Here is a 14,145-nt window from a genome sequence, read left to right as displayed (position 1 = left end):
CATAATATCTGTTGATCAAACATATCAATAAATATGCAATTATGTCAATGAAATGGAAAATGACATGCGTATTATTTTCTTTGTAAACAAGATCATAGTTTGGGCCCGATTGAAAAGTATGGCAATATAATGTTAACATTGTCATTTGATCTTTGATAGCAATATGACATTTTGATTCCGGAAATGTCAATAGATTATTTTCCATTTAAATTCAACAACATTCAAGATTGCAATGAAAACAATACAAACCCAGCCGGATGTTTTTAACTGATTGATTCCGATAATAATCGGGAACAAGTGAACATATGAAAAGAACACTTATTACCAAATCAAAAACATTGAATGTATTAATTGAAATATTTTCTATTTTTAGATCAGGATACCCCCCCCCCAGTGAATATTATATATAGCATGCTCAATCGATGGCTGTCTTGACACCTGAGAGGCTGTAGACTTATCGTTTATTTAATAATACTAATTATTTCAAGTTCATTATTTGGACACTTCAAAGTATTTAGAAAATTAAGTAATTCATTGAAATGATTTCTTTCAAATTACAATACAAAATAGTAATATAAGCTGTTAAGCAACAGTACTGCACAAAGATATACACAGCTGTACATAATTCATAAACTCCACCATTGCGTGCACATCTGCTCCTTCAATACATTTCCTGATTGAACAATAAAACTTATGAAATGCTATTTTACATATAAACGCTTACAACACTTAAACATACGTAAAAACCCTTGTTAAATACAACAACAAATAAAAAACTATTCCTTATGTCTATTTTTAACAATTTACAAAGAAAGTGTGTATTCAAAGTAGAATGTACAAAGCCCTTGCAAAAACACAATGAAATTTATAATTGTATATACATAAATAACATGATAGTAATAATAGTTTGAATAATTTCACTCACGAGGATTTGATGTAGAATGTTTTCTGTAACATTTAGGCAAGCTAACCAAGCTATAAGTAGCGTGCATATATTGCAATACCTTTGTTACTAATCAATTTCAATTGTTGACACTGTCCGCCTGCATATAAAACATTGCCTGTTTGAAATTCTCCACCAGAATTTCTCAAGACATCTGAAGTCCCGCATAACAGGATCAAGCTCAAGATTATTTTGGATTTGGTTTGTATCAAGAAATATTCTCTTTTTAAAGAGTAATGGGTTTTGTACAGAAAATAATATTTGAGAGCAATAAGATAAGCTACTTTTGGTTTTATTAAATCATATCTAAGTAAGTAACTTTACCAAATAAAATAAGATACTTAAGTGAGTTATGCTTTGAGAAATTGAGACTAGAGAGAATCATTTAAAAACATAACAAGAAAACACTCTACAATATGGTTAAAGTAATAAAAGCAGGGATATATGCAGTCAAACCAAATACAACGGATTAACAATACAATGTTTATATTAGCAGGTGAAATACTATGAAGGTGATATAGTGTTGCAATAAAGTTACATGGAAATAATTTCCATTTTTCCATCATGTCTCAACGTATTGAAAAACATTACTTAATATGTCATCATTTGACTATTAAATTTATACACTTTCATGCTTTCGAGTCAAGGTTAACACTACGTGTGTCATTGCGCCGAATTGGTCAGCCGTGTTCATTTTCTCTGGATATCACCTCTTAGGTTGTAATACACAGCTTTATCGGTTTCGTTCACGGAATGGAGAACACACTCGTAGCAGAAGTAAAGCTGTTCCTTAAAATCAAATTCAAACAAAAATGCAGAAATTAAACTTCTGAACGACTGATAAAATATTCGACTTTATCTAGTCAGATGAAAACAATTCAGTAAATTTGACCTAATAACGTCATAAAGTAACAAAATGTCATGACATAGCAACAACGAAGTTAAATTTAATAATTAAATTTAATGGTAACTTTGGCATAAATACTGTCAACGATTTCGAATTTGAAAACTATAAATGCAGATATTAAGTTATATATATATAATACACATACATAGGACTAAAGAAGTAATTGATAGCACTTATGGACTTATGGACATTCATATGCAACCAGTAAAGTTTTAAGTGGGACTCTTAGTCAGTGTTTGTTGAACCTTAAACTTTGTGCCTCTTAAGAAACTCATTGTTAATTATCTTCCTCTTTCATTTGTCACTGTGGTTTTCATTGTTTCATTGTCATACAAGCCCATTAACAAGCAGATTATTCCCCATGCGTTATGAGCTATTTGTTTAAAGAAGTGTTTTTACATTTACCTTATCTGGAATAGCGAGCGGTCTTCCAGCTCTGACTTTTTTCACCGCATTGACCACACTGACTTCATTATCTTCATCCAATTGTTCAAGTAATATCGAGACAACACAAAAAAGGCCGCTCTTTCCAGCACCGTTTCTATAAAAATGTTATATATCGTCTTAGAAATCAGAAGCACAAATGCTTTTGTTATCGCTTCGAATATTTGATTTCCAATATGTTTTGGATGTTTAATTTACAGTGTTCATCACACTATCAGTATAGCTTTAACATTTCAGAGATAATCGGTTCAATGTGACAGAGAATGAACAAAAGTGTGTTTGAAAAAAAAAACTAAGACGAAATTTGAAGCCGAACTGGAACTAAAACAATTTATGTACGTACAGACAATGCAATAGTATCGGTCCACTCAGGTTAGAGGATTTGGATACGGCTTCAATCTCTTTGATGAAGGCAACGAAGCTTTTTGTCGATTTAGGAACGTTGTGCTTTGTATCCCAGTCCAAATATTGAAAGTGTGGAATTGTCACATCTTTCTTGGTCTTTATTCCAAATAAAACATACTATTTACACACAGTTATTGCGATGCAATTTTACCAATTTATTAAAGGCAGTTTTTGTTGTATGTTTTGTGGTGGTGGTTATTGTTGTTGTTTTTGTTTTTTTATATTTATTCTTTAAAATATTCGGGGGGTTGTTATTGAAATAACGTTTATATAACTTAACAAAGAAAATATAGAATGACATTTTGCTAATGCGTGTACAATCAATGTCAGAAAACGTACCGTTCCTTCGTGCTTGAAATGCAGCATTCTTTTAACGAAGTTTCTTGCCCTTTGATCTGTGTTTGCTTGTACGGAAATTATTCCCTTCTTCATTGTTTGATTGTCACCAGGAAAGTATAAGCCAATTCTCTGTATAAAACAATTAATTATTGAAGTAGCAGGAACAAAAATGTACAGACCTAAATGAGTCGAAAGGGGGTTTTACAAGTGTTAATATGAATAAAATATTTATTTTGGGGGGTAAAAAAATCATAAATTCATGCCGTCAATGATTTATAGGTCTAATACAATACATAAAAATGTTCAGCCATAATGGCTACATTATGTGTTGTATGCAAATAATAATAATAAAAAAAAACAGCATGTTAATTTCACTGATTGACAAGTTTGAAAGTTCATGCAAATATTCATTTTTAAGCTATACTGCCAGTTCACTTTTTACCTTATGCTTTTCCAGGTGTGCCTCCATACTAACGATACAGGAACAGTTTTCTTGAACAGTAAGTGCAATGAAATCGTTAACTGTGTCGGGCAGAGGTGTTTTTGCAACCAAGAAGCGGTTCTTTGTTTTAAAACCCTGAAAAGAAAATTCGAGACAACAACATTGTATGTTTTTCCGTTTGTTTTTGATAGGCTTTTATATTGCGCTATAGACAATTATTTATTTTTTTGGATTTCTGGGCCTGCCATTATAATTTCTATTGTATTATCATTTTAAACTTGAATGGACGGGACACATGCATCGAGTTGTAGATTTAGAGCAAATTATAATGCAATGCAAACAATACACTTACGTCGATGCATATCGCATTTTTGTAATCGGATTCGTCTGTATTCATGAACAGATTCAGATGCGGTCTTTTGGAGATACCTTACAATACACATTACAAAACATATAGGTCATGTTTACAAAAAAAATATGCAACGGACTAAGCAAGGACTAAGCAAGGTAAATACCAAACAATGAAAAGCACGCAAATATTGTATTATTACAGATTCAAAATTATTATCTACATTTATAAAAACGAGTAACAAGTTAACTATTTATTTATGAGTTTTATTCTGCTTAATAAGTGATCTTGTTGTTTACATTATGCTTCCGGTGTAGAAAGTATGTTACACTATTGTAGGGGATATAATCTTTGCACCTGGTATATCCGCGTGTTTCCTGTTCTTTTTTGCCAGGAGCCGATTCTGTTCCGTAGCTAACAATTCATTATCCGGCTTTTTCTCATGATCCGACTGCATTCTCTAAAATATTTCATATGCAACATTGTGTTTGATAGCTTTGTATACACACTCGGTGCATATTTCAAATATCGATTCGTTACATTTTGATAGATGCTACTTTAAACAACTTTCCTACCTCAAACTGCTTCTGTATCTCCTGTTTACTTGATTTGTCCATATATTGACTGAAGTGTTCTCTTCTTATAAACGTGTGTATAAACACACGATCAGGAGTCAATGTATGGACCAAAGCTTGGTGAATATACTTGTATTGACTCTAAAATAGAAATGATAAATATGTATCGTGTGGCACATTGAAAGACAACGAATGAATAAAAGAACTGTGCTTCCTACAAGTTGCACTAAACAACTACGTGTTTTAACAAATAATAATGATCCTACCAAGGTCTGAATCATGTTGGGTCTGTTTTGTCTCATATTGAGAACGCATCCCAGGATATCTATAGCTCCTTCTGCCTCACCCTCTTTTGTAAGAATGTCTAGAGCTATGTAGGTTCCCGTTCTTCCTACGCCAGAACTGAAAGTACACAAAACTCTATTGTCTATGACAGAAACATTTTTTATCAAAGTTTAACATGCCATTTCGAAAACTTAAGCTGAACTCAGGGAACTGTCCCATTCAACTTGAAACTCCTTTTTCATACATTGGGTTTATGTTGGGATTGAAATAGATCGCTTTCACTTTTTATATTTTAACACACTTTCTGTTTTGACAGGTGTATTGATTTATAATTACACATCAAGAAATGCATTGTTGACAAATTATGCCACATTTTTTTAATTGTTTTATAAAACCTAATAGAAACATCTATTTCCAGTACAGTGGATTTGGTCCTCGACTCATGAATAAGACGGACTAGGATCGACTGCTGACTAAGGCAGACTCAAATTGACTGCTGACTAAGACGGACAGTGATCGACTGCTGACAAAGACGGACTCGGGTCTACTGCTGACGAAGACAGACTCGAATCGATTGCTTCATAAACTTATTTTCAAAAAATAATTAGCATAACATAATAATAAAATAATATCAGAAATGAATTGTATTTGTATACATCAACGTTGAAGCTTATATGCCTATACTATTTTGATTTAATATTGTTTTAGACTATTCATTTGTGTTCTGTATTCGCTACAGGCCAAGAAATGGACTGTAATTATCAGTTTATCTGAACCAAAGTTTGACATCAAACCTGCAATGCACAACTACTGGTCCATCGAAAGTACTCGCCAAGGCATTAACCCTCTGTCTAAACTCTATAAATGATGTGACATCATCAGGGACGCCCTTGTCTGGCCAGCTCGTAAACTGTAGATGATGTAGACTTCGTTTCTTAGAATTCTGGTACCATTTTAAGAGGACAAGAATAAGTTAAAAATTGTTTGATATAGATTATATTATAATGTTTTAAATGTTATGATTATGTATATATATATCCAAAATGCATACTGGTTTTGATAACTAAACTATTACATATTAATGAAATAATACATGTTTATACGTCTTTTAATTAGTTTGACAATATAATCACAAAATATAACGACTCAAATTGAAACTTTAAAATCATTAGGCTTAAAAGTAGACACATTCGTTTTAATTTTGGACATATACAGCAATATTAATTCAATAGATATAAATCAGACATTGGCGGATAGTTTCTTTGAGCGCTAAGAAGCATCAACAGGCAAACACGTTACCTATTAAATGTTCCTACCTAGTTAAAAGCTCGGTTGGATTCTTGCACGCGACATTATTTTAAGGACATTTTACTTTAATCGAGTATATTCTGAGTTTATTTCAACAACAATTATATTTTAAACATACATCTTTTACATCGAAGAAGAAAATGCAATCAAATGCTTAGAAAGTGTTCACTTATTTCGTACTCCCTTGTCCGTAATTTTATTTCTTATTTCTTTATTTACTTCTCAACAATCAAATTTGCAAAAGTTAATGGGTCATATTATATATATAAACAACCAATTTTGTTGTACCTTAAAAAGAGTAAAGTTTCTCCAAATAAAATCTTTGTACAGTTTTTCATCCTTGCACACAACCTTTATATCGCCGAACATATTTCTTTGGTAATGATCAGGCCAATATTGCTCGCATTTAGTTTTCTGCAAAGAAATATTCATCAATTTGTCAATAAGTAGTTCAAAACCATTTGTTGTCATTTCTTTAGCAACCATTAAGTACTTAGAAGGCCATTTAGATTAAAATGCTCTAAACTTACTCCACATTCTACCCTCGTAACACCTTTTCATGTCAGATTACATATGTCGTTAAAATATCACCTTACCTTTCCCTCTACCAAGTTAGTCACCATGACAATCTTCTCCACTTTCTGTTGCCAGACCATTCGCCAGAATTGGCCGAAATCGCCGAGCTGCTTAGTCATTGGACCTAAGTATGGCATAAATTATCATAACAATACGCATTTATATTCATAGCAAATATTTAAACTCGTATTAAGGTTTTAATAGGATCTTGGTTACTAGTCCACACAGTTTGTCGTAAAATAAGTTTTAAGATTGTATTGTCAGACTACAAATCAAGGTTAAAGAAGTAAGTGACATTACCCAATGTAGCAATATATGCATTTCGCCTTTTGAATCCCTGAAAAAATGTAAATCATGGTTTTATAGTGACAATAATTAATCAAGGAATTTTATATGAATTCCATACCAAGTATGCAGTAAAATGTGTACCAACGTAGAGGCTTAAACAAAAGGGCAAAAGAGAATCAGCCATCCTTCAGCATGTACATTGTTTAGATGGTCTGTAATGTTTCAGGAAAATTAATTTCCTCCTTATGTACAAAAGTGTTACATTATACTTTCTACAAAGAAGCTTTGGATTTATGTATTTCCTCATCGTTTTTGTAAGAACAATAATAGCTTATATTCATAATAGCACAATGGAGGGAGTGCCCGGCTTTCAATTATGTTTGGCAAAATAACGATATAATTACAATAAGCCTTTTTAACCTAACTTAATAAATGCTTTAATAAAACGGCATTCTATGTTTCAACAAACATACGTATGTAATGGGAATAACTATTTACACTACAACTGTCTGTGTTAGAAAAGCAACATACGTCTATAAAGCTTGCATTAATGTAGTCTGTTTCTCCACCGCGAACTAAAACTCGCGTATCATCATCTGAAATTAAAGAGGTTAAAAATTAATTCCTGCAACGCATAAATCTGGTAAAAATAGTATATGAACCTACAGCATTAAGAATGAATTCACCTTCCTGTTTTCGGCAGCATGCTTTGTAAAAAAGGAAACCGGTCAGTTTTCCATCATATACAATTAGCTGAAAGACGTTGTGCTTATCCAATTAGATCCCAATATTGATATCAACAATGCCGCTTGCTTGTTATACAATATGAACGTCAGTTGTTTTTCTATTCAGAATACTAAGAAAATTTTAATAATAAAAACAAAACTGTATCGAGAGAAGTGATCTTACACGGGTAGAGTCCTCTGTACCTATTTTTGTGCAAGTTAAGTTTTGTTTGTGAAACGCCATAGGCTTTCACAAGACCGTATGGAATTTTCTGCAAGTTAAAAACAAAATATAAAAGAGATTGTCGGGTTAAAGGACATTTCATTTATTTGTTTTAACATTTTAAATGAGTAATATTAAGTATCTCAATACTGCATATCTGCACGTAACCCACATCTTTAGGAAATGAGAGGTTCAGAATAAAAAAAAAACATCAACGGGATGCAGAGTACCTGAAATTCTTCTTCTAGGTCCTTAAAACATAGATTGTGTACATATTCTGGTAGATCGGTCACATTCAATTTGATTTTGCTAATTTCTTCAGCGTTGTTAAAATAAAACCCTCCATTTTCTTCAAATATTATTGCGGACTCCCTTGCAGAAGCATCATCTTCGTCTGAAATATCGTCACATTCAGATAACATTCTAAAAGCACAAATTTGTTAGAAATATTGTAAAATTGATGAGGCATATGCATTTGCATTTTTGTTGGATTGAGTTTACATTGCCTAGTTTAAACTTAATTTTGTCTGCAATATCGTCATGTTCAGATAACATGACCTGCCGTAAAGCACACAAGATTGCAATATTGATATATTAAGTAAAAAATGCAAAAATGCGTTTTATTTATCGTTGGATTAAGGAAACATGGAATGCTTAAAACTTGAAACTAAAAGGAATAACACCATTTTAATCAATTCCATCCTGTTAATTCAATCCTTTATATTTTTCTGAGCGATGGAAGAAGTGTGTATCTTTAAGAAAACCCATTATCATCTCAAGTCGTTAACGTGTATCTTTTATTTTTAATGGAAAAATATATAATAGTAACTGTTGTTTGGATTTGAATAAGAAGTATTTGATCAACTTATCATAATTGGCAGAGAAAATAATGCAATAAATATAAATATTACATTGTTGCATAATTCGAGTTCCTTTTTTATGTGATAAATGTTACGAAAGCGCACTGTAAAAGTTTTTAAGATGACGCATCTTAGAAATATGGAAAATATATTAAAATGGATATGGCAGTTAATGAATATGTTTTCATTCTATGCTTGTTACTGACTGTCATTTTTGCTCCACTGTTAACCTTTCTTATAGTTTGATTCTGAACTAATAAATAAAATGTAAAAGCTCATGTAGCAAAGAAATCAGTTAAAACATTTTTGTGATTAATATGTTAAATGTATTTACAATGCATATATAAACTTGAGGAAGTTATTACAACGCTTGCTTTATCCCGTAAGAACTAAAGTGCACATACTTAATTCAAGACCTGACGGAAACTTATTTTAAAGTGGGGGAATATTCAGACATGCAAAATAAATATATGTTTAGCATCTCTTCCTGAAATCACACTTATTCAAAACTTATTCACTTATTCAGTATTTCCTTTATAGTATATGGGCAGACACTTCGCGTGCAATAAGAGATGAAATCTTTACTTCTGAAACTATTTAGTAAATCTATTTTATTTGAGCTTTTCTTGCCTAGGTTTCTCAAATATCAAGTTGTTTTATGGTATTTGTACGCAGAAGGCTATATGTTGAAACATAGACGACCTCCTTTCAAAGACGCTAAACAAGGTCTATGTCCTTTAGCTGTCGCTTGTTCTTTGAGAATAGTACTGGAAAACTTGGAGTACTCAGTTCTGATAGCTGTTTGATAGCTGAAGAAAGGCGTGTCGTAAAATGAGTCAGTCGTGCGAATTCGAAGATGCGCTACCGTATTTCAAGTCACAGGTTGTATTGTCATTTGTATCAATTAAAGTTAACAACAATCAGATTCCAGTAACTAATTGTTTTTGTTTATACTTTATTAACTACTGGCAGTGTCCACGTAAATTAAACTTTACCTTGGAAATCGTTAGCTGTCTCCAATTGAGATCTGCGTACATTTTGTTAACCTTGCACACAACTTCTATATCGCCATATAGTTTTCTCTGACCATGATCAGGCCAATATTGCTCACATTTGGTTTTCTGCAAAGAAACCAATATTAACGTACTCTTAACTACATTGAGATAACGTTGCACTTAAGTATTGTAATTATACGTTCTGTCAACAGCACTCTAATGTCAGAGAGGCAATATATGATTTTTCATAATCATAGCCTTCTTTTTCATTTTTTTTTTAAATCCCAATAAAACATTATATTCCACCTCCATAATGTTTGTGGTATTCATTATACTAAATTATACTCTTTTTTAATTCTAGATCGTTATATTTATACGTGTATATTTATTATTTTCGTTTATTTTTCACAAAACCACAACACCCTTTGCCTTAAAAGGTTACACTCTTGTCATTGAAATACCTTACCAAACTCTCAACCAAGTTGGTCAACATGACAATCTTCTCCACTTTCTGTTGCCAGATCATTCGCCAGAATTGACCGAAATCGCCCAGCTGTTTAGCCATTGGACCTTAATGTTGCATAATATTCACCAAATACATTTACATTTTTAAACCATATTAAATTGACGGAGGATTTTTATACAAACCCTTATTTTTTTATTTCAAATTTCATTTCATAAAAATAACATTATTATCAAACAAACGTTAATTAATAAATCCTATTACCCAAACTAGCTATGTATGCATTTCGTTTCCTGAAACCCTGGAAGAAAGAAGGTTGTTAATTATGACTATGGCCAATAAATTTAATAATATGTTCATGGTGTATGCACAAATACCAAGGGTTCAATTGATACGTTTGTAATCATAAACAGCGTGTATACAAATAGATATGTGAATAACTAATTGTTCAAGGCAATTAATAGCGCATCCCTCCTTCAACATTGATCTAAATGGTCTGAATTGTTCAAGCAAAAGTAACTCCAATATGCCACATTAATGCAGCGGTAAATCCAAGCAAATCATGTCAACAATGTTAACGCAAACAACTGGTTTATTAATACACATAATATTTTGGTTCAGAAATATGATAGGACGGAATATCACAGAGCAGACTTAATTTTCAAAACAAATACGTTTTCCTTGTTAGGGCTTACGTCTATATAGCTTGCATTGATATAGTCTGTGTCTCCTCCGCGTACTAAAACACGCGTATCATCATCTAAAGTTGATAAATAATACAATTAAGAACAAAATACAGTACAACAAATCCATTGCAATCGTGCTGAAAAACACAGAAAAATGCACAAAAAAAACCTATCACAATTATAATGCCTGAAACATACAGAATTTTTTCGAAAACAAATAATTGGTGCAAAACTATAAAAATCGTACGCATCAAAGAAAACACGATAACCCTAATTCAGAAATATGATCTTATAAAGAAATGGTCTTACACGGATATATTCCTTTGTATCTGTTTCTGTGCATGTTTAGCTTCGTTTGTGAAACTTCATACGGTTTCACGAGACCGTACGGTACTTTCTACAAATTGAAAAAAGAAAAAAGAAATAAACGCTAGACACATTTAAAACATATTCATATTCGAAAATTGAAAACGTCAACGTTTACATAAACGTGATCCTACAATTAAACAAACTGTATGACATGTTATAAAACAACGACTAAGAAACATGATTTAGACAGAAAGGTTCTGTACGGTACCTGAAATTCTTCTTCAAGATCCTTTATACATATGTTTTGTACATAATCAGGTAGTTCGACCACAGTCAGTTTGAATTTGCTGATTGCTCTTGTATTGTTGTAATGAACACCTTCATTATTCTCAAACATGTTTGTGATTTCCCGTGCAGAAACATCATCTGCCTCTGAAACATCGTTAAATATGAGTAGAAGCTGTTTTTGTCAAAATACAAACTAGCAATGTTATAATTACAAAAACTAACTTACCGATTTCAAGATTGTCTTCAGTAAAAATACGCGTATTATCCTTGTCAGAACTCTTCGGTGGTGGACTCTGGTAATTGGTGTTTTCAATATTGGTGACAGAGTGGAGATTTACGGTATCTTCATTGGCATATTGTGCTCCTGAAGACACGAAGGCTTAATATTATAATAAGGCGTTCCTTTTTAAGATGAACATCTAGAGGCTATAGCAGTAAGTCATCTTAGATAACGAACAATAAGTGACATGCTCTTCTACCAGTTTGATTTGACAGCTTTTAAAAGTTGGAAACAATATCCTTCAGCAACATATTTGGTATAAATAAACACGACTGTGGCTATGAAAACACAAATTATAACATAAAATACAGAACGCATACGCACTTCCTTTGTTCACCGTTGCGTATAACGCGGAAGAGTTATCATGCTCTTTTTCAGGCCGCTCACTTCTGTTGCTCAAATTGCCTCTTCTGAAAGTAAAGCGGTGTTCAATTCATATGCATGCCTTCTATTAATATAATTAACTGTTAAACGTAATAGTTGAACTGCCAATAATGTATTTTGCTTTTGACAGATGTCTTTTTGTATATCACCTGCTTCGAAGCAAAATCAATCCAACGACCACAATGGCAGCAAGAGCAACAACTCCACCTCCAACTCCCCCACCAAGTGATGCAGTTGACATCTGTTGTTCTGCTTGTGCTTTAAAGGTTAAGAGAAGTAAAAATAAAGATACATCATGCATATAATAAATTGCAAAGCATTTACATTAACTCCGTGTATGTCAATTTTAAAAAGTTGTTAAATAAAATATTATATTCATTAGCTAAAAGTATTATTAGTGCGTAAAAACAATGTATTGAAAAGTATAGAAAGTATACTGAGATTAATTTCAGTTTTACCCGAAGGACAAAATGATCCCTTGTCACCCTTTTCGCAGCCATACAAGCATATTCCTGTCTTTTCAGAACAAACTGTTCTGTTTTCCTTTTGCGTACAATAATTCTCACAAGTTTGTTCACATTGTTTTCCAAACTTGTTTATAATGCATCCATTTGTGCAATCTCCATTAATGACACACATTGAATTTTTACAGTTAGTGCTGCATTCCATGCTACAGATAGGTCCATATTTGGTATTATTCTTGCAATGTGTACACGCTCCATCTGGTTGACTGCAAGATACACATTCTGGATCACACGCTTTGTCACAGGCTTTATTCCAGTATCCATTTGTGCATCCTTGATTACATTCTCCCGAAGATGAATCGCATTCATTATTGACGCATTGTGAATTGCAAAGCTCACACTCTCCACTACTGTTTGGATAATATCCCTCATTGCAAATCTTGCAATTAATGGTGTCTAAAGCCTTCGAACAGGAAACACAATTATCAAGACTGCATAAGCAGCAGTCACCACCATTTGCAAAGAAAGATGTATTTGTGCACGATTTGCAATCTAACTGATGCACACATATGTCTCTTTTACATGTACACTGGTTTTGTTCATTTGAATAACCTGGTTTGCACTCGGTACAAACACCAAAATTGTCACAATTATTGCATAATGATGGACAGGTTATGTTGCAGCGTTCTCCAACATATCCTTTCTTGCAACTGTGACAAGACCCATCTGATCTGTTGCAGATATCATTCACACATCCAGTTGGACATGTTGATTGGCATTTATTGTCATATCTCCCAGGTTTACAGGGGCAAAATCCAGTTTCTTTTTTACAAGTACCAAATTCACACCAAGGTGAACAAAGCTCACCACATTTGTCTCCATATCGTCCATTTTCACACTGGTCACACATTGCCCCTTTATAGTTCGGATAACACCGACATATAGCATTTTTCTCCACACAAATCCCGTTTGTGCACTTCTGAGAACACCCATGCTGACAGGTTTGTCCAAATCGCCCAGGAATACAGGAAGTACACATAGAATGGTTTTTACAGGAGGTACATGGAGCAAGACATTCGGCACAAAACAAGTGGTTTGGAAAATACCCTTCTATACATCCGTTGCATTCTTCATAGCTAGTGCATGGGCATCCTTCTTGTTTGTATTTACATTCATGACAATAGCTGTCATGCTTGAAATACCCTTTTTGACATTCTTTGCAGCCATGACAATGGTATTTGTCACATTTGTATCCAGCATTACACTCCAATCATCCGTTTGACTGACTGCATACTCTACATTGAGATCCACAAGTAGTACATGGACTACCCCAATACCCATCCTCACAAGATATGCACACCCCGTTTCTTTGGTTACATGATGAACAGTGATTGCCACAACGATGTTCACACGTATTTCCCCAGTATCCATCAAAACAAGCTTTGCAAACGGTTGACTCGCATGACGCACAATCAGTTTCACAAGAGTAACAATAATTATTTTCCAGATAGTATCCGGAATGACAGGAATTGCAATAACCATCCGATTTTCTACAAGACACACAATGTGCAACGCATCTCCATTTACAAGTATTTCCAAAGTATCCA

The 14,145-nt window shown here is 33.1% G+C and overlaps 2 protein-coding genes across 2 annotated transcripts; both read right to left on the bottom strand.

Annotated features, from left to right (window-relative positions):
- Positions 1-430: 430 nt before the first annotated feature.
- Positions 431-8,167, bottom strand: LOC128206774 (receptor-type tyrosine-protein phosphatase kappa-like). The gene is made up of 16 exons (XM_052909469.1): positions 8,040-8,167; positions 7,771-7,858; positions 7,393-7,457; positions 6,874-6,910; positions 6,594-6,697; positions 6,286-6,411; positions 5,484-5,632; positions 4,671-4,806; positions 4,405-4,545; positions 4,187-4,289; positions 3,833-3,909; positions 3,481-3,615; positions 3,039-3,167; positions 2,638-2,795; positions 2,256-2,391; positions 431-1,732 (listed from the first exon to the last, which is right to left on the bottom strand). Exons 5-16 carry the CDS (start codon positions 6,690-6,692, stop codon positions 1,634-1,636), a joined length of 1,488 nt encoding a protein of 495 aa, XP_052765429.1. The 5' UTR covers positions 6,693-6,697; positions 6,874-6,910; positions 7,393-7,457; positions 7,771-7,858; positions 8,040-8,167; the 3' UTR covers positions 431-1,633.
- A 1,219-nt stretch (positions 8,168-9,386) lies between these two features.
- Positions 9,387-13,879, bottom strand: LOC128204589 (receptor-type tyrosine-protein phosphatase T-like). The gene is made up of 12 exons (XM_052905995.1): positions 13,655-13,879; positions 12,533-13,001; positions 12,224-12,332; positions 12,015-12,100; positions 11,637-11,774; positions 11,391-11,554; positions 11,123-11,210; positions 10,823-10,887; positions 10,392-10,428; positions 10,131-10,234; positions 9,665-9,790; positions 9,387-9,530 (listed from the first exon to the last, which is right to left on the bottom strand). The coding sequence occupies exons 1-12, from the start codon at positions 13,877-13,879 to the stop codon at positions 9,387-9,389; spliced, it is 1,755 nt and encodes a 584-aa protein (XP_052761955.1).
- Positions 13,880-14,145: the final 266 nt, after the last annotated feature.

This window comes from Mya arenaria, chromosome 10, assembly GCF_026914265.1.
Source record: "Mya arenaria isolate MELC-2E11 chromosome 10, ASM2691426v1".
Classification (NCBI taxonomy): Eukaryota; Metazoa; Mollusca; class Bivalvia; order Myida; family Myidae; genus Mya; species Mya arenaria.
The sequence above is the reverse complement of the archived record's forward strand: the minus strand, read 5'-3'. Positions and strand labels throughout refer to the sequence as shown.